This window comes from Phyllobates terribilis, unplaced genomic scaffold (genome assembly GCF_046119375.1).
Source record: "Phyllobates terribilis strain yellow unplaced genomic scaffold, ASM4611937v1 Scaffold_5__5_contigs__length_657084704, whole genome shotgun sequence".
In the NCBI taxonomy this organism is placed as follows: Eukaryota; Metazoa; Chordata; class Amphibia; order Anura; family Dendrobatidae; genus Phyllobates; species Phyllobates terribilis.
Window position 1 is genome coordinate 366,625,325 of NW_027362765.1, and position 21,816 is coordinate 366,647,140.

At 40.9% G+C, this 21,816-nt stretch overlaps 1 protein-coding gene across 3 annotated transcripts in view; it reads left to right on the top strand.

Annotated features, from left to right (window-relative positions):
* SORCS1 (sortilin related VPS10 domain containing receptor 1) overlaps nt 1–21,816 on the top strand; it is a 951,041-nt gene that overhangs the window by 816,179 nt on the left and 113,046 nt on the right. For all 3 annotated transcript variants that reach the window (XM_073684756.1, XM_073684757.1, XM_073684758.1), the window contains exons 15-16: nt 1,429–1,546; nt 15,919–16,049. In XM_073684756.1, the coding sequence (XP_073540857.1) occupies nt 1,429–1,546; nt 15,919–16,049 (249 nt within the window). The remainder of the gene's footprint in view (nt 1–1,428; nt 1,547–15,918; nt 16,050–21,816) is intronic.

Here is a 21,816-nt window from a genome sequence, read left to right on the forward strand (position 1 = left end):
TGGAACACTTGACAGGACGGATACTGGCGCAGGTTCAGACAGTGTGGATCCTGGAACACTTGACAGGACGGACACTGGCGCAGGTTCAGACAGTGCGGATCCTGGAACACTTGACAGGACGGACACTGGCGCAGGTTCAGACAGTGCGGATCCTGGAACACTTGACAGGACCGACACTGGCGCAGGTTCAGACAGTGCGGAGCCTGGAACACTTGACAGGACCGACACTGGCGCAGGTTCAGACAGTGCGGAGCCTGGAACACTTGACAGGACGGACACTGGCGCAGGTTCAGACAGTGCGGATCCTGGAACACTTGACAGGACGGACACTGGCGCAGGTTCAGACAGTGCGGAGCCTGGAACACTTGACAGGACGGACACTGGCGCAGGTTCAGACATCGCCGGATGGACTTCAGGCTTAGTTACCGCTGAAGCGGCTTCAGGCTCAGGTACCACCGAAGCTGCTTCAGGCTAAGGTACTGCTGGAGCAGTTTCAGTTTCAGGTTACATGAATAACGGAGCAGGTTTGGGTTCAGACTAAGTGGGTTCAGCAACAGGTTTAGATTCTAACAGAATAGGTTCAGGAACGGGTTGAGGGATCTGACAACTAAGTAGCAGGGACCAACTCAAACAAAACACTAAAGAGGGTGTTGTACAGGCACCTCCCTACAGGGGAGCGTGCCTTAAATACTAGATATTGAGTGCGTGCACTACCCATTTAAGAGGTGGGGAGCACGCGCATACTAAGCGTACTCTCGAGAGACCTGCGCTCGTTGCACGGGGCCACAAGCAGGATGCCGTAACAGGACAGAGAGACGCCGCCAAGCGACCGTGACATTGAGTATGTCGGCATCTCTGCTGAGAGGACGCAGGGGACACATGCAGGGACACCGGCATTAATGTTACGTTAATTTTTTTAAATGAATTGGAAAAATGTCCAACTTTTAACTTCTGATCTGTGTCCTATGTTCTGTGTGAGTAAAATGTAAGAGATTTCCAGGTCATTGCATTCTTGCGTTCTTTACATTTTACACAGAGGCCCAACTTTTTGGGAATTGAGTTTGCAGATAATGTAGAAATAAGAACAAAAAGGCCACTAACAAAGGTTTAAAAAAATGGAAGTTTATATTTTGCTGCCCCCTGAGGGGGATTTGGTGGTGTAGCTATCTATATAGGCTTGTCCTGGTGAGAGATTCCCTTTAAGTTGAGATATGTTTTACGTGTTTTATACTTTGATATGTTTTCATTCTTTTCCTCTTTTTAGCTCCAGTATTTCTGTTCCTGTCACTCGTTCCTTACATCACCCATCATCCTATTTTAGTAGGATAAGTGAATGTGTCACAAGGAGAAAGAACATATTGTCTCATCTGTAAATATTTTTCCAGCTTTACATGATATATTTTATACTTTTATTTTGCTTTTCTGCAGAGTCTTTGGGCATTTTGGTCACCGGTCAGAGTGGCAGCTTGTAAAAGTGGACTACAAGTCAATATTCGACAGACGTTGTAACCCTGAAGATTATCTTCCCTGGCAACTCCACAGTCAGGTATGGAAATTTCTTGTGGACCTTATGTTTAGGTGTAGTCATAGTGGATGCGGAGGTAGCGGTCACACCGGGCCCTGGTGGGGCCAAACAATCCTCTGCCTGAATTTGGAGGAGTTGAAGGTGTAGCCACATAAGAACAACCCCAGTTCATGGCCCTAGAGGATGCTCAGTCCCGGACCCCTATTTTTGAGCCAAATGGAGAGGCGTTCTGCAGAAACATCTCCAGTTATGGGGGACTCGAGAAACTTTGTATCACACGGTGACCATTCATCTCCTAGCTGCCATGTGACATGATTTGCCAGGGGGGCTGGGAATGGGACCACGGGCGATCAGCCATCTTATTCCCCCAGTGGTTTTTCTATTGAGACAGTGTCTTAACTATCACTTTCTTTGGTGCCATTGGTGGTAGAGCTTCGCTTCTTGGTGGTCTTTGGTAGAAGAGTGGATATATAATTTTTCCCTAGTGGTCCATAGTAGAAGATAGAGTTAATACATGGTGGTCCTGTAGAGGAGATGAAAGTCAACGTTTATTTCTGAATGGTCTAACGTAACAGTAGATATTTATACCTGGTGGTCTAGGGTAAATTTTGGAAGGCGTCAATATTTTTCCCTCGTGGGTAAGAGTAAAAAAAAAAAAAAAGGGGTTTATAGATAATCATAGAATCATAGAATGGTAGAGTTGGAAGGGACCTCCTGGGTCATCTGGTCCAACCCCCTGCTCAAAGCAGGATTCACTAGATCATCTCAGACAGATGTCTGTCCAGCCTCTGTTTGAAGACGTCCATTGAAGGGGAACTCACCACCTCTCGTGGCAGCCTGTTCCACTCATTAATCACCCTAACTGTCAAAAAGTTTTTTCTAATATCTAATCTGTGTCTCCTCCCATTTAGTTTCATCCCATTGCTTCTAGTCTTTCCTTGTGCAAATGAGAATAAAGATGATCCTTCTACAATGTGACAGCCCTTGACATATTTGTAGACAGCTATTAAGTCTCCTCTCAGTCTTCTTTTTTGCAAGCTAAACATTCCCAAATCCTGCAACCGTTCCTCATAGGACATGGTTTGCAGACCAGTCACCATTCTGGTCGCTCTTCTCTGAACTTGCTCCAGTTTGTCTATGTCTTTTTTAAAATGTGGTGCCCAAAACTGTACACAGTATTCCAGATGAGGTCTGACCAAAGAGGAGTAAAGACCGATAATGACTTCACGTGATCTAGACTGTATGCTTCTGTTAATACATCCCAGAATTGTATTTGCCTTTTTTGCTGCTGCATCACACTGTTGACTCATGTTCAGTCTATGATCTATTAGTATACCTAAGTCTTTTTCACATGTACTGTTGCTTAGCTCTATTCCTCCCATTCTGTATATGCTTTTTTCATTTTTATTGCCCAGATGTAGTACTTTGCATTTTTCCCTGTTAAAAACCATTCTGTTGGTTGCTGCCCACTGCTCCAGTTTATTTAGGTCTTTTTGAATCCTCTCTCTCTCTTCTCTAGTATTAGCTATCCCTCCTAGCTTTGTGTCATCAGCAAATTTAATCAGTGTACCCTCAATTCCTTCATCTAAATCATTGATAAAGATGTTGAACAATACAGGTCCCAGGACGGAGCCCTGTGGTACCCCACTTGAGACATTCATCCAGCTGGATGTGAAGCCATTTACAACCACCCTTTGAGTCCGATCACTAAGCCAGTTATGAATCCACCTAACAGTTGCCTGGTCCATTGCATACTTGGTCATTTTTTCAATAAAGATGATGTGAGATACTTTGTCAAATGCTTTGCTGAAGTCAAGATATACTATATCTACAGCATTTCCCTGATCCACCCAGTCAGTGATTCTGTCATAGAAGGAAATTAAGTTAGTCTGACATGACTTGTTAGTTACAAACCCATGCTGACTCTGGTTAATCACTTCATTCTTATCCATGTACTTACATACATGTTGTTTAATAATTTGTTCAAAGATCTTTCCTGGTATAGAAGTCAGACTCACCGGCCTATAGTTCCCTGGGTCCACCTTCTTCCCCTTTTTGAAGATAGGAACAACATTTGCTCTTCTCCAGTCTTCTGGGACTTCTCCTGTTCTCCAAGAATTTTCAAAGATTATGGAGAGTGGTTCTAAAATTTCTTCTACAATCTCCTTCAGTACTCTGGGGTGTAATTCATCTGGACCTGGAGACTTGAACTCATTTATGTTAGCTAAATATTCCCTCACAATCTTTATGTTTACTGATAACTTGGATTCCTCTATTCCTTTAAAAGGACAGTGAAGATCAGTTGATGTTACATTTTCTTTCTGAGAGAAAACAGATGCAAAATAGGAATTAAAAAGTTCGGCCTTCTCAACATCCTCTCTTACCATTTCTCCATTTTCATCCTGTAAAAATCCTATAGCATCTTTGACTTTTCTTTTACTTTTGACATACCCCCAAAATCCTTTTTTATTGCTTTTGACATCTCTTGCAAGCCTTAATTCATTGTCAGCTTTAGCTAACCTGATACGTGCCCTGCAGGATCTGCAGACTGCATTATAATTTTCTTTAGATATGCCTCCCTCTTTCCATTTAATAAACATTTCTTTCTTTCTTTTTAGCATGTGTTTAAGTTCTGTGTTCATCCATCCTGGTTTCCTTAAATGCTTCCCATTCTTCCTACTTTTCGGGATTGTTAACGATTGTGCTTTGAGAATCTCATTTTTAAAAATTTCCCATCCTTCCTGGACATTTTTGTCCTTAAGGACATCCAGCCATTGGATCCCTCCTATTCTCTTTCTGAGTCTCTTAAAATCTGCCTTTCTAAAATCTAACCTTGAAGTTTGAGTCTTCACATGTCTTCCTCCTCTAGTTATCCAAAATTCTATAATAGCATGATCGCTGCCTCCTAAGGTCCCAGCCACCTTTACCTCCTCAACCATTTCCTCCCTGTTTATAAGGATTAGATCCAAAGTAGCAGATCCCCTTGTTTTCTCCCCTACCTTTTGGAAGATAAAGTTGTCAGCAAGAGAGGATAAGAATTTGCTTGACCTGTTAGTTTTACTTGAGAGAGATTCCCAACAAATGTCTGGATAGTTGAAATCTCCCATGACCACTACGTCATATTTTTTGGAGAACTTGGTCATTTGATACATAAAGAGTTCATCCATATCTTCAGCTTGCCCAGGTGGCCTGTAGTAAATGCCTACAATGGTGTCCTTTCCGTTGTTCTCTCCTTGTATTCTTACCCAAACAGTTTCCACAGAACTCCCAGTCTCTGAAGCTTCAATCTCTGTGCAGATATACGCTTTTCTAACATACAATGCAACACCTCCTTCTCGTTTATCAAGTCTGTTTCTTGCAAATAAGTTGTATCCTTTTAGCCTTTTATTCCAATCATGTGTATCGTCCCACCAAGTTTCAGTGATTCCAATGACATCATATTCCTTTTCCTGCATTAGTAGTTCCAATTCTCCTTGTTTGTTGCCCATGCTTTGTGCATTTGTATAAAAACATTTTAGTTTGTGATTGGTTTCTCTTCCTCCCATATTTTTATTATTTAGATTGTTTTGTCTTTGTTCTTCTTTTCCACTTCCAGTAGCAGAGATCTCAATAGTATTTGTCAGCTGTATGGCTTTTTCTGGCCTTTTGCTTCCCTTCCCACATTGTTCTAGTTTAAAGCTCTTCTGATGAGTGTAGCAAGGCGACTTCCAAATACATGTTTTCCAGTCTTCGTAAGGTGCACCCCATCTCTAGCAAGTAGTCCATCGTATAGGTAATTCATTCCGTGATCCAGAAATCCAAATCCTTGTTGACGGCACCATCGACGTAGCCAGTTGTTCACCTGTAGAATCTTATTCCACCTCATTGTTCCATGGCCATCCACTGGGAGGATGGATGAGAAGACCACCTGCGCTCCCAATTCTTTCACTTTTTTGCCTAAGTCTTCAAAGTCACTGCAGATGGTTTCCAGGTCCTTTCTTGCGGTGTCATTTGTCCCCACATGTATTAGCAGGAATGGGTAGTGATCTGTAGGTCTGAAGAGTCTTGATATCCTGTCAGACACATCTTTAATTTTTGCTCCTGGAAGACAGCACATTTCTCTTGAGGTTATGTCTGGTCTGCAGATAGCGGCCTCTGTTCCTCTTAACAGGGAATCCCCCATGACCACCACTCTCCGTTTTTTCTTCACAACATTCTTCTTTCTCCATCCAGGAGGATTCTGAGGGCTTACAAGGTTATTCTTTGCTGGCAAAGTCTTATTTTGCTGTATTTCTTCATGGTTCTCCTGCGTGAGAGCCTGGTACTGGTTCCTGAGCAGTATGGGTGCTGACTGCCTCTCGATCCTCCTGCTTCTGTGGGTCACATGCTTCCATTCCTCTGTTTCGAGGAATGATTTTGGACATTTTAAGGAGGTGTTTGGATTGGGCATATTAAAGAGTTTATTATTTGTGTAAATGCGGGGTTTATTCTTGGTAGCTTTGGGTAGTTATCCCTGGTGGTCTAGAGTAAATGTAAGGTTTATACCTGGGGGGATTTCTTAATAAACCAGGAATCTGAACACAATGTGCACTTCCTCTCCATCTTCCCCTCCTGCCCTTCAGTGATCATTCAGATCAGTGCCAGGAGAAAGGACAATGTGACTGTAAAGTATTCATTTTGATAATTATCTCTTCAGAGAGGAAGAGAACTAGACCTCTAGTGCCCCCTACAAGAAAGTCGCAATCCTAAAAGTCAATAATTTTGACAATATCATTTTTTCCCAAAAACTGTGTTTTATAGTCCGCAAAACACAGTAATTGTGATTTTTGTGGCTTAAAACAATTTCATCTCTCGCTGCCTCCAGTGCGTTGAGTCTTCATCATTCTAATAGTGTAATAGTCTAATTATCCTCCATTCTTTCCCCTCGTCCACTCTAACTACCAGCATTACTGGTGCCGGAGTCTCCACCAATCCTCCGGGGAAGTAGAAGTGTCGCCGGAGAGAAGGAATCCAGGGGAATAAAGCAAATGTGTCATGATGAGAAATAAGAACCCTACAGGAGGATTCCCGGAGGAGGCAGAAGATTAAAACACTCCGATTAGGGTCTTCAGCTGTAGTTACGGGGGTTAGCAAAAGATCCTATAGGATTGTGATGTGGAAAGTAAACAGGATAATGTACTGAACCGGTAATGGAGAAGCGATTCCTGCTGATTTGTGATCATCAGCTGTGATTGACAACCACTCCGCGAAGCGAGGATCAGAGAAAACTCTGATCCCTGCAGTTTATTTCCTAATTCACAGTTATCGGTATGGGGGGTATTCATTATAAGGGTTCTGTGGGCTGACAAGTAATAAAAAGGCCATTTGTAGCCAGATAGACTCACCTCTCCACCAATGAGAAAACAGGCTCGCTCGGCTGAGATGAGCATGCATGTTTATGGGGGCATCAGGAAGAATTCTTAGGAGAACAGTTCTCTTAAAGGGATTTTCCAGGATGATGACCATAGCCAACAACAAGTTAACATGCAGTGGGCCATGCAGTTTGCAGTTGAAAAGTTTATGGTCACCCTCTTCAGATGCCTCGGACGGTTGCCATCTGTCTTCCATCCATTACATACGGATGCCCATGCAAGAAAAACCCAAAAACTATATATATAAATATATATATATATATATATATATACAGTGGGGAAAAAAAGTATTTAGTCAGTCACCAATTGTGCAAGTTCTCCCAATTAAAGTCGATAGAGGCCTGTAATTGACATCATAGGTCAACCTCAACTATGAGACAAAATGAGAAAACAAATCCTGAAAATCACATTGTCTGATTTGGAAAGAAATATTTTTCAAATTTTAGTGGAAAATAATTATTTGGTCAATTACAAAAGTTCATCTCAATATTTGTTATATATCCTTAGTTGGCAATGACAGAGGTGAAACGTTTTCTGTAAGTCTTCACCAGGTTGGCGCACACTGTGGCTGGTATGTCGGCCCATTCCTCCATGCCGGTCTCCTCTACAGCAGTGATGTTTTGGGGCTGTCGCTGGGCAACACTGACTCATCGTTGCAAGTGGGAGAACATGCACAATTGGTGGCTGACTAAATACTTCCCCCCCCCATTGTGTATATATATATATATATATATATATATATATATATATATATACAGTAGAGACCAAAAGTTTGGACACACCTTCTCATTTAAAGATTTTTCTGTATTTTCATGACTATGAAAATTGTACATTCACACTGAAGGCATCAAAACTATAAATTAACACATGTGGAATTATATACTTAACAAAAAAGTGTGAAACAACTGAAAATATGTCTTATATTCTAGGTTCTTCAAAGTAGCCACCTTTTGCTTTGATGACTGCTTTGCACACTCTTGGCATTCTCTTGATGAGCTTCAAGAGGTAGTCACTGGAAATGGTCTTCACTTCACAGGTGTGCCCTGTCAGGTTTAATAAGTGGGATTTCTTGCCTTATAAATGGGGTTGGGACCATCAGTTGTGTTGTGTAGAAGTCTGGTGGATACACAGCTGATAGTCCTACTGAATAGACTGTTAGAATTTGTATTATGGCAAGAAAAAAGCAGCTAAGTAAAGAAAAACGAGTGGCCATCATTACTTTAAGAAATGAAGGTCAGTCAGTCTGAAAAATTGGGAAAACTTTCAAAGTGTCCCCAAGTGCAGTTGCAAAAACCATCAAGCGCTACAAAGAAACTGCAAAGTTGTTTCACACTTTTTTGTTAAGTATATAATTCCACATGTGGTAATTCATAGTTTTGATGCCTTCAGTGTGAATGTACAATTTTCATAGTCATGAAAATACAGAAAAATCTTTAAATGAGAAGGTGTGTCCAAACTTTTGGTCTCTACTGTATATATGGGTATAATTTTTATTATTTTCTTAGTATACCAAACATTATGGAAACAATCTCATAATTGCAATGTGAAATTAATACATAAAGTTTGATTAAACTTAAAATTTGTTATCATTTATTTGATAAAAATAAAAAAACAGTCAGGGAATGTGCATGCAAGATGTATCTGCTGAGGATTTACTGTACCTGATTAAATTCTGTGGATTGATTGCAGCTTGTATTCTTCATATTACAAAAGGTAAAATTTGCAATGGAAATCCATAGTGTAAATTGACATGCTGCAGATTTCATATTCACAGTCCATCAACTCACGCTGCGATATCCACGATGTCGCTACTATTTTCTGCACACAAATCCTCAGCTGAAAAATCCATGGAATATCAGCTCCGTGTGTACCTATTTGTGACATAAACCCACAAAAAGTGTTTTTATTTTGTAAAACCAGTAAAGTAAAGTCAAATCACCAATGACATAAAAATGCAAAAATAAACTGAATTACTTTTTGTTCCCCAGAAATAAAATAAAAAATTACACAATAATCTATATGTTATTAAAAAAAATAATTTCATAAAAAAAATCTGATGCATCCTGTAAAAATCAAGCCCTCATACGGCTAGATCGACGGGAACATAAAAAAAAGTTATAGCGCTTGTAGTGTAGCCCAATAAACGTATTAATATTTTGTACAAGTAGGAAGCAAACAAACTGAATATATTTGGTATCTCCAGAATTGTATTAAAGTGAGCAAATAATTAGTGAATGGTAAAAATGAAAAAAAAAGATCGATTTGTTCCTTTAATTTTTTTTTAAAACAAAGTAAAATGAATAAATATTAATAAAAAAAAAGTTGTTTCCTTCCTAAAAAGTTAATAAAAAAAAAAAGTTGATTCCTTAATTATAAAGAAATAAAGTTATGAAACTTAAAAAAGTTGTCTGGGATTAGAAAAACTTCTTTCAAAATTACATAAACTCCTGACCATTAGAGTGAATGGAGTTGAATTGCAATACTATGCAAAACCCATGGTCAGGTGTTGGGGCTTTTTCTGAAAGAATGCAGCAATATTTTCTGCACCTGAAGTGGTCGGAGCTGGATGGATTTATTCCAGGAGATCTTAGCAATAAAAGACTGAGATAAGAATAATCCTTTAATAGTTTTAAAAATGTGTGTTTTCAAAATGAAAAAAAATACAATAAAAGCAATTTTTAAATAAAACATTTTATAATAATGTATAAAAAGACAGAAAAAAAAAGGAAATCCATCCTGGTAAATAGTTTGCATTGTGTCCTGATTTAAAGAATAAGTCCCCTCTCTAGGAAAATGTGGACTAAATTCTAAATCTCTCCCCTAGCTGTAATGACCTGTATAATATACAGTGGGGGAAATAAGTATTTGATCCACTGCCGATTTTGCAACTTTTCCCACCCACAAAGAATGGAGAGGTCTACAATTTTTCTCGTAGGTATACTTCACCTGTGAGAGTCTAACAATAAAATCCAGAAAATCATATGATTTTTACATAATTAAATTGCATTTTATTGCATGAAATAAGTATTTGATCACCGACCAACCAGCAAGAATTCTGTCTCTCACAAACCTGTTAGTTTTTCTTTAAGAAGCCCTCCTACTCGGCACTCGTTACCTGTATTAAATGCACCTGTTTGAACTCGTTACCTTTATAAAAGATACTTGTCCACACACTCAATCAATCACACTCCAACCTCTCCACCATGGCCAAGACCAAAGAGCTGTCTAAGGACACCAGGGACAAAATTGTAGACCTGCAGAAGGCTGGGATGGGCTACAGGACAATAGGCAAGCAGCTTGGTGAGAAGGCAACAACTGTAAGCACAATTATTAGAAAATGGAAGAAACACAAGATGACTCTTAGTCTTTCTCGGTTTGGGGCTCCATGCAAGATCTCGCCTCGTGGGGTAAGGATGATCCTGAGAAAGGTCAGGAATCAGTCCAGAACTAAATGGGAGGACCTGGTCAATCACCTGAGGAGAGCTGGGACCACAGTCTCAAAAATGACTGTTAGTAGCACACTACGCCGACATGAATTAAAATCCTGCAGGGCACGTAAGGTCCCCCTGCTCACGCCAGCACATGTCCACAAGCTCTTTTGAAGTTCACCAATGACCATCTGGATGATCCAGAGGAGGCACGGGAGAAATTCATGCAGTCAGATGAGACCTAAATAGAACTTTTTGGTATCATCTCCACTCGACGTGTTTAGAGGAAGAAAAAGGACAAATACAACCCTAAGGACACCATCCCAACCATGAAGCATGGTGGTGAAAACATCATACTTTGAGGGTGCTTTTCTGCAAAGGGGAGAGGACGATTGCACCATATTTAAGGGAGGATGGATGGGGTCATGTATCACGAGATTTTGGCCAACAATCTCCTTCCCTCAAAAAGAGCATTGAAGATTGGTTGTGGCTGGGTATTCCAGCATGACAATGACCCAAAACACACAGCCGAGTCAACTAAGGAGTGGCTCCGTAAGAAGCATTTCAAGGTCCTGGTGTAGCCTAGCCAGTTTCCAGACCTGACCCCAAAATAAAAAATCTTTGGAAGGAGATGAAGCTCAATGTTGTCCAATGACAGCCCCGAAACCTGAAAGATCTGGAGAAGATCTGTATGGAGGAGTGGGCTAAAATCCCTCCAGCGGTGTGTGCAAACCTGCTCAGGAACTGCAGGAAACGTCTGACCTCTGTAACTGCAAGCAAAGGTTTCAGGACCAAATATGAAGTTCTGTTTTTCTACTGTATCAAATACTTATTTCATGCAATAAAATGCAAATTAATTATGTAAAAATCATACAATGGGATTTCCTGGATTTTATTTTAGATTCTGTCTCTCAGAGGTGAAGTGACCGACGATAAAAATTACACATCTCTCCATTCTTTGTAGGTGGGAAAACTTTCAAAATCGGCAGAGAATCAAATACTTATTTTCTTCACTGTATGTGGGACAAATAAGATTTGCAGTAAACACCATAAAAATGGTGGAATTGCTTACTGTATTTCCTACATTACCCCATTATAAAAAAATACACAAAAGTACAGTGCATTGTGAAAGTATTTGGCCCCCTTCAACTTTTCTACCATTTCCCACATTTCTGGCTTCAAACATAAACATATAAAATTCTAATTTTTTGGGGGAAGAATCAACAACAAGTGGGACACAATCGTGAAGTGGAACGAAATTTATTTGATATTTTAAACTTTTTAAAAAAATGAAAAACTGAAAAGTGGGGCGTGTCAGTGATGAGCTAATTCTCTTTTCACTCAGGTTTTAGGCTCTTATGTGGCAAATCTTAGGAGTAAGCATCTATGCTCCCCTATGCTGTACTTTATCTTCACTTGTATAGTGGCTAGCTTCTATCTGTCGGTTGATTTACTCTTTATACAGAGGTACAAGCCTCCATTTGTGGTGTCAATCCTCTCCCTCTGTTTGTAATGGGGCTTATCTCTTCCTCCTGGGCAGACTACAACCTCTGCTGTGCAGAAAGCTTGTTACAGGCTCCTATAGAGCCCCAAGTAATTATTTGAGGTGGTACACCAATTGACAAGTGTTGCTCACCTCTTTACTTGCTAAATTACTATCTAGGTGTCTGTAAACTTCAAGTGGTTTTGGGCAAATATGCTAATACTAACAATACACTACCCATGACTGAGCATTTAACACAGCAGCTCAGTGTGGTAACTCTTTATGCCCTGTATCCATCACTCATGCTGCTCAGTGGACCACTGCCTGGGCATGTTACACATGGGGCATTTTCAACCATATTTATACACAGCAGCATTAATCACTGGCATCACGCTTGTCACTTTAGTGGATCTGTTGCACAGTTGTCAGAGCATAAAGATATATATATGGCATATTATATTCTTTGCGTTACATTGTGACAACATGGAAATGGCCTCTTCAAAGACGAATAGGACAGGAACTCTTGTTCCAGCTATTGGAAGTAGCAGTCCTAAAAGTAAATTTTGACTTGTTAAACTGCCTTGCCACATGACTTATGATAAGAAGCCAAACCAGAAACTACATTTGCAGACACATATTTGGGGGATTTTGCTCCTAATCAGTGCAAATCAGGAGAACTGGTTGGCTGGGTGAGAGACCTCTGACATGGTCCTGAGGGATGAATTTCATCTGTATAACATATCATATTATCAATATGTCCTCAGCACAGTCCTCATCAGTTCAACAGGTAGCAATGGGGGTTCACATTAAAAGTGTCTGTGATATTTGTAGTAGGGCGGAAACCCCATTTTAATCCCTCTTTCAACCATAGAAATAAAATTTTATGGCCGGTGACAGTGACGACTGCTGTTATATTGTCCGTCTTATTATTTTACCTTTGATGTTGATAGTTGGAAAAAGTAACAATTTTCAATCCATTTATAAAGTAACTTGGACATTGGATGGAAAAATGATGCGATCCATGATCACTTGTCACAAGCTGAGTCAGTATTTTAAACATTTTTATCCATTGCCTGATGCAACAGATGATTAATGACTAGAGATGTGTGTACCCGAACTATGAAGTTCGGGGTTCGTACCAGACATCTAGTGTCCAATGCTGAACTCCGAACACGGACTTCTCCCGGAGAGAGAGAGAGTTCTTGTTCAAGATCGGGTAGAGTTCTGGTATCTAAACTTTTTGTTCGCGTTCGACCAAACTTGAATTCATCCACGGGTGTACTCATCCCTAGTGATGACCAAGGTCATGTTTACGTTTATTTAGGGTCCATGATGAGTGCGATGGATTCTAATGTTTTATCCGGTACCATTGACTTACAATGGTTCACCACCGGGCAGACTATGCTCATATTTTTCAAAATGAAATAGGAACCTAATGCTGTGAAACTGTGACTTGTATCCTAACTCAGATATTTCCAAAAATAAAGTACAACAAAATAACTCAAAATGCACAGTAAACTTCAAATGGTCCTGGACAGATGTGCCAATACTAACACTATACTCCACATGACTTAGGATTTCACACAGCAGCTCAGTGTGGTAACTTTTTATGCTCTCTATTTATCACTTATACTCAGAAGTAACACTGCATGATAATTTTACTGTACACATGGGGCATTCTCTTTTATCTTGATACACAAGACAAGAACACAACTTGCACCGTGGTATTGATGCCAAATTCACTTTCTAATGGATACCATTGAACCTCAATAGATCCTATTGACTTTAATGTAGTTCATCTGGGTTTCATCAATGCCATTGTACTTTTGACGGCAAAAGTAATTTTGCATTATTATCATAAAAAAGTAACAAAAAGACCAAGGACCCCTCAAAGTAGTTACATACATTACATGAACAAAGCCAATCCAGCACTTGTACGTGCCGTTGCAGCACTTGTACGCACCGTTTTGAGCCTTCTTGGGACAGCCTTCATTCACTTTTATCTTCCAAAATGTTAAACCCATCATTATTATTGCCCTGCACCAATTCTCAACTTTCCGCAGACGATAAAATCCAGCAAGCACTGGTTTTTTACCTTCTTTCCCATTTCATTTTATGTCTCAGGATTGTAACCAGTACAACGAGCGCCCAAACGATCGTTCTTTATGACTCTATAAAAGCAATAACAAGAGGGGGGAAAAAAAAGCAAAAACAAAAAAACATAAAAATATTTGTTAGCACTTGCATAACTGAGTTATAAAGATACTAAACCTACGAGTCATCGCTATGTAAACCAATTGGGTTCCCTTTGATTACGCTTAGTGCGTTCTATTGTGCGGTCAGTGGAAAAGTCCAAAAAGTTTGTGCCCTTGTCGAGGCTGTTGATTGCGGCAGATTTTAGGCTTTACCGTTGTGACATCTCAGCTCCCAACATTCACTCTGATTATTGTATTTTGTATCTCTTCATGGAAGCCGGGAGAAGATTATTTTTCTTCTCCCTCGTGTCCTATTTTTGCCTCGTGTTCACTCTAGCAATCGCTGACATGAACATGCTGAAGAGGAGCAGGACTTGTCAGCGTTTGATTGCGAGTTGTCAGCTGCCAGAGGCTAGCGTCAGACCGAATATTGTACCGGCTGGCATTGATGGATTGGAGCCGCGTCTTATAAATAACAAAGTGGATTCATGTCACATTTTGAAGATTTTTTAATGGGAAACTTTTACATGTAAAATTGTGTCTAACTCACCGGGGGCTCGGCGGTGCCCGGATCGCCTGTCTTGTTAACCTCAACTATTAAAAAAGAAGAGTTGAAAGTTATTTACAGTTTTTAAAAGGCCAAAACAAGTGAGATGAGACTGCGGATATTGTGGCTTTTCCTGGATAGTCGGGGGGGAGACTATGGGGCGTAAATCAGCCCTACACAGAGATCACGGTAATTTCAAAGACAAATTCCTTCTGGAAAGGACGAGGAGGAAATATGAGGCTGGTGGCAATTCAGATCCTGCAAGAATTATTGCACCAAGCTGAAGTCCATTATTGCACGGCTGGTAAAACTGTGAACTATGGCGTCCTGATCAGTGGCTGCCGGCGTGATTTACTGTCGGTATATAAACAACGCAGCCTCCAATGCTGCAATAAATCATGCTCCATCTGATTAACTCATCTAATGAATGGGTGAACTTAAAAACAAGGACATCACCTGTCCATCAGAAGACGCTCAGGGTTTCATTCTCAGACTACACAGCATACTGCTTAGCTTTTATAGATGGGGGTGTAGTTGTGGGGGTCTTCCGGGGGAGTTTTCTCAAACTGGGGCATGAAAAAAATAAACCTTTGCCCTGGGTAAAAGAAAACCGATCAACAGTGGCGTTAAAGGCAACCAACTGGACGGGTCAGGGCACAATAAAGAAATGTTTATAACTGGCCAAAAAGAAGTAAGCTTCGCCCACCAGACTCTTTAGAAATAGGACTAGTCCTAGGAGTCCGGATAGTACATTTTTGACGTGACTTCTCATTGCTCCACTGTAAGGTAAAAGAAGTCACAATGAAGGGGCTTGGTGACTATTTTTGTGCTCTTCCATAGGCCATTTCAAAGAAGTAATAGCGCCCTCTAGTTTAGTGATTTAATAGCACCTATAAAATATATTAAATTCTTTTTTTCAGCCCTTCGAAGTGTTACTTTAGTAATATTGCTATTGTACATAGACCACTAATACTTGAGTTTCTTTTTTTAATGTCTGCATTGTGATTTTCTTATATAATATTATTAGTGCCACTTCTATCCACAGGTTGTGTCTGGTACTGCAGCTCAAGTCTGGGGTTAAGTTGCAATACCACTCACAACCTGTGCACAACTGTGGCGCTGTTTTTGGAAGAAAGCCACAATGTGGTTCCAATCCTTTACAACCCCCTTAAGTACAGATATAGGCCAGCAATTATCACCTTGGCCCGATAACGACTCTAATGATTATATCTATTATTTATAGAGTTCAAGATGTCGTCACCAAAACTTAGAAACATGTTGGAACAATACAGTGCGGGCAAAATGATGAGATGGATGTTTTCCAATCTGACATTATATTTCCTCCTCCAGGGTCAGGCCTGTATCATGGGAGCGAAGAGAACCTACATGAAACGAAGATCAGAAAGGAAATGCATGCAGGGGAGGTACGCCGGGGCCATGTCCTCCGAGCCCTGTGTCTGCACTGAGGCCGACTTCGAGTGGTGAGTAGACACAGGAGATGGAGAGAAGATGTAGCCCAGAACCGCAGCCCCGCAGGACAACAGTGCCAAGCACTGAGCCATCCAAAGATACTATTTATTGCACCAGTTCTCATATTTACTACTAGAAACTCATCAATTACTAATGAAAGTGTAGAATCCACCATAAATAATAGTGTTATACTGTATCAAATAGATGCATATATTGTCTGCATACTACTGCTATACTGTGTCTACATAGAAGTATAGGGCTCCCATAATACTAATATACGATATATACATACTAGTACAATATAGTGCCAACATGCTACCGCTGTACAATGATTACATAGATGTACCATATGGTGCTACCCTAATACTTTTATACTATGCCTACATACTAGTATCATATATTGCATACATACTACTGCTATACAATGCCTAATAGAAGTACCATATAGTGCTCCCATAATACAATATATACATACTAGTACAATACAGTGCCAACATACTAGTGCTATACATTTCCTACATAGAGGTAATGTCAGGGATCACCCACAAGGACGGCGACACCTGGGAGATCACGCGATATCTCACCGTGCCGCCATGCTGTCAGTATTTCGTCCGGGATCTCGAGCACGCCATCCAGACTACTCGCTACGTCGATATCGGCAAGCGACCAGTGAGCGTATGGCGTCACACCTCTGGATTCCAAAGCCTGGAATCCATGTTTACGCCCTCCAAACTGTCACTGTCAGATTCACGATAGCCCAATTATTAATACTCTCTGCCACCACCTTCCAGATTTGAAATATATACAGGCCTGGGCGGACGCCTGCATTTTGGTAGCGTATATGGCTTCAGGGGAGGGAACAATTACAGGACAAAAGAAACAGAACTATTAAATTTTATTTTTAATCCAAAAGTGAGGCAGTGTAAAGGAAAAATATATACAAGGATGTTACAAAGGGGACATTAAAATACATAGGCAGTTACACAAATAAAACCGGATAAAAGGAGAAACTTACACTATAAAGACCGCTGCGATGATTCAATATAGGTGGCGGGGAGACGCTACATTTACTGTTATCGAACAGGGACCTCCGCTCTGATAGATATATACTCCCGGGCAAAGAACACAACTTCAGCCTCAACAAACTAATTTATGCTGAAGGGAGAGACCCCCCTGTGATGACATCACAGGGGCTGGACTCCACCCTTCAGATTTGTATTAAAAACCTGTTTTTTGGGATAACTCATCGCTCGTTGATCCCAGAAGCCCAAAAGTGATATCATATTTTCTATTATGATTTTACCTTCATGTAGAGACCACACATAGCATAGCTGCAGTCTGCTAGTCTGGTCTTTTTGCGCTACAGCTCTCTGATTTGACATGAAAAACTATGTATGCATTCCTCGTCTGTTTCTGTCACTTGAAATATGGGTCCCATTATTGTCAGACTCATGGAACTTACAATATTTCATATTTCGTTTCGTAGTCGGATTGTCTGGGGATTTCTTTGTTAAGCTCGGGAAAGCAACTTTCCCAGTTACAAGCAAATTAGTGCAATCCTGCCAGTAATTACCCCCCTGCGTGTGCCAGGGACAAGAGGCTTCATCTTAACAAAGTTTGGTGACACCTCTTGTCTGGCATTTGTTTGTGTAAGGCCTTTTGGCTGTGGGTGATAATGTGCAGGAAGATATTGTATATTTTCATGGAGACAGCTCTCAAAAGATGGATAAGGGAGGGGGTGAAGAAATGGCCTGAGAGAAATGGCCAATATCTATGTCAGACTTTCAATATTCCTCAATATCTCCCTGACAGGTACCATATGGTGATAATATTTTTAAACACTGTTTACATACCAGTACACATACACACGTGGTCAAATTTGTTGGTACCCCTCGTTTAATGAAAGAAAAACACACAATGGTCACAGAAATAAGTTGAATCCGACAAAAGCAATAATAAATTAAAAAGCTATGAAAATGAACAAATGAAAGTCAGACATTGCTTTTCTGCTTACACAGAATTTTGAAAAAAATAATAAAAAATAATGAAATTGGCCTGGGCAGAAATGATGGTTCTTCTTAACCAAATATTGTGTTGAACCTTTTGAGGCAATCACTGCAATCTAACGATTCCTGTACCTGTCAATGAGACTTCTGCACCTCTCGACAGCTATTTTGGCCACTCCTCATGAGTAAACTGCTCCAGTTGTCTTGTGTGTGAAGGTTGCCTTTTCCAGACGGCATGTTTCAGCTCTTTCCAAAGATGCTCAATAGGATTTAGGTCAGGGCTCATAGAAGGTTACTTCAGAATAGTCCAATGTTTTGTGTATATTGCCTAAATACTACTGTTATACAGTGCCTTCATAGTAGTGTTGTACGGTGCTCCCATAATACTTATATACAATGCATACATACTAGTACCATAAAGTGACCACATAATACTTCCATATAGTGGTTACATATACTGTAAAGGTTCTATAGAGTGACTACGTAAAAGTCCCATAAAGTGCCCACCTACTACTAATAATAGTACCATACATTATCCACATACGACTGCTATACTATGCCTCTATGGTAGCACCATAAAGTGCTCCCATAATACTTATATAAAATGCCTTCCTACTAGTACAACTCAGTGGCCACATACTGCTACTATACAATTTCTACATAATATTACCATGCGTTGTCCACGTTCTACAGCTAAATAATAGTAGTACCGTACAGTGCAGACATACTACTTTTTATAATGTCTACATAATAGTACTATGCAGTGCCCACATAATATTTCCATATAATGGTTACATAAAAAAAAGTTTAAAAGCTTGAAAAAGTGACTAAGTAAAAGTCTCATACAGTACCCAAATACTACGGCTATACAAAGCCTTTACAAAAGTGCACATATAATACCGTCATGCAGTGCCTATTTGTTAGTGGTAAACTGAAAATACTTGCTAGTACGATGCATTACTTACATAAGTTACAGACATATTAATTAGGGTTGAGCGAGTATGTTCTGTCCGAGTATGCTCGGGCCGAGCTCCGAGTATTTACAGCTGCTCGGTGATATGGTTGAATCGCTCCCGTGTGCATGATTTACAACTGTTTGACAGTTTTAATACATGTAAGGAATGTCTATTTCTTACACATTCCTCACATGTAATAAAGCTGTCAAACAGTTGCAAATCATGCACACGGGAACAATTTAACCTTATCACTAGTGTTGAGCGAGTATGTTCTATTAACCCTTTCGCCAAGTATGCTCGGGCCGAGCTCCGAGTATTTACAGCTGCTCGGTGATGATTTGCAACTGTTTGACAGTTTTATTACATGTGAGGAATATCTATTTCTTATACATTCCTCACATGTAATAAAGCTGTCAAACAGTTGTAAATCATGCACACGGGAGCGATTCAAGCATATCACCGAGCAGCTGTAAATACTCGGTGCTCGGCCCGAGCATACTCGGATAGAACATACTCGCTCAACACTAATAATAATGCAATACAGTGCCAACATAGCAGTGCCATGCCAAACAAAGTTGGTCGGTGGAGCCTCATCTAATCTTTCCCCTCCTTAAACTCTCGAATGGGAGGAAACTTCTGTCGCGGTCACTGACTACTGAGGTCCGTAATCCTTTATTGAGTATAGACCAACTGCTATATCTTTAATTTACCTACTGGGGGCGCTACAGGAGCTGCATGATTAAGAAGTAGCCACCAGCCAAGTGGAGAAGCAGGAAGAAGCTGGAGACAGAGGATTACAGTATCACTAGCATATACTGTATCTATGATATATGTCGGGATACAGACTGTCCGATTCTGGAGATGAATGGCTCCAGAGCCTCAGTCCCATCATTCAGGCCAGTCACTGACTATGCTCCACATGTAACGCTGCGGTATAAATCTCTGCACTACTCAGCAGGAAGAGTAAAACGAGAACATGAGCTCCACAAGTGTCCATAAATCCAACAATAACGCCATGTCTGGTCATCTCCTATTTCTATCTGCTCTGATAAATCCCCTCTAAATCAAGCAGCGGTGGGGAGATCTCATCCAGACAAAATACCAGATGCAGCAATAAAGTGATGGACGTTCAGGGCATTCATTACAAGAAAGAAGAGACTTGTATCAGAGCGGAGCATCTCGCCCATGTGTCAGGAGATGTCGTCCTTAAAGAAGAGGAACTGAATTGGGAACATAGGGGGGCGCAGCTCAGATGTATGTGGGAATATAATATATAGTCTTTAGCTGTACGTCATAAGAAAGCAGTTTCCTCAAGAAAGGGGCTCCCTATTACCAAAAATTGATTGATGGAGTTAAACTTTACACTTGAAGGCACGGGCACATGTGTAAATCCTGACGGCATGGGCACATGTGTAAATCCTGAAGGCACGGGCACATGTGTAAATCCTGACGGCACGGGCACATGTGTAAATCCTGACGGCACGGGCACATGTGTAAATCCTGACGGCACGGGCACATGTGTAAATCCTGACGGCACGGGCACATGTGTAAATCCTGACGGTATGGGCACATGTGTAAATCCTGACGGTATGGGCACATGTGTAAATCCTGATGGCACGGGCACATGTGTAAATCCTGAAGACACAGGCACTTGTGCAAAACCTGAAGGAAAGGGCAGATATGTAACTCCTGACGGCATGGCCACATATGTAAATCCTGAAGGCAAGGACTCTTGAAACATCCTGAAAGCACAGGCAGATGTGATAAATCCTGTACACATGGGCACATGTGATAAACCCTGTAGACACGAACACATGTGATAAATCCTGAAGGCACGAACACCTGTGTAAATCCTGAAGGCACGAACACATGTGTAAATCTTGAAGGCCCGGGCACATGTGATAAATCCTGTAGACACGGGCACATGTGTAAATCCTGAAGGCACGGGCATATGTGTAAATCCTGAAGGCACGGGCACTTGTGATAAATCCTGAAGGCACGGGCACTTGTGATAAATCCTGAAGGCACGGGCCCATGTGATAAATCCTGAAGGCACGGGTACCAGTGATAAATCCTGAAAGCACAGGTACATGTGATAAATCCTGAAGGCACAGGTACATGTGATAAATCCTGAAGGCACAGGCACATGTGTAAATCCTGAAGACACAGGCACTTGTGCAAAACCTGAAGGAAAGGGCAGATATGTAACTCCTGACGGCATGGCCACATATGTAAATCCTGAAGGCAAGGACTCTTGAAAAATCCTGAACGCACAGGTAGATGTGATAAATCCTGTACACATGGGCACATGTGATAAATCCTGTAGACACGAACACATGTGATAAATCCTGAAGGCACGAACACCTGTGTAAATCCTGTAGACACGGGCACATGTGTAAATCCTGAAGGCACGGACATATGTGTAAATCCTTAAGGCACGGGCACTTGTGATAAATCCTGAAAGCACAGGTACATGTGATAAATCCTGAAGGCACGGGCCCATGTGGTAAATCCTGAAGGCACGGGCACATGTGATAAATCGTGAAGGCACGGGCACATGTGATAAATCCTGCAGGCACGGGCACATGTGATGAATCATGAAGGCACTGGCAGATGTGTAAATCATGAAGGCACTGGCACATGTGTAAATCATGAAGGCACTGGCACATGTGCAAATCATGAAGACACGGGCACGTGATAAATCGTGAAGACACGGGCACATGTATAAATCCTGTAGGCACAGGCACATGTGTAAAAACTGAAGGAATGGGCACATGTGTAAATCCTGAAGGCAAGGACACTTGATAAATCCTGAA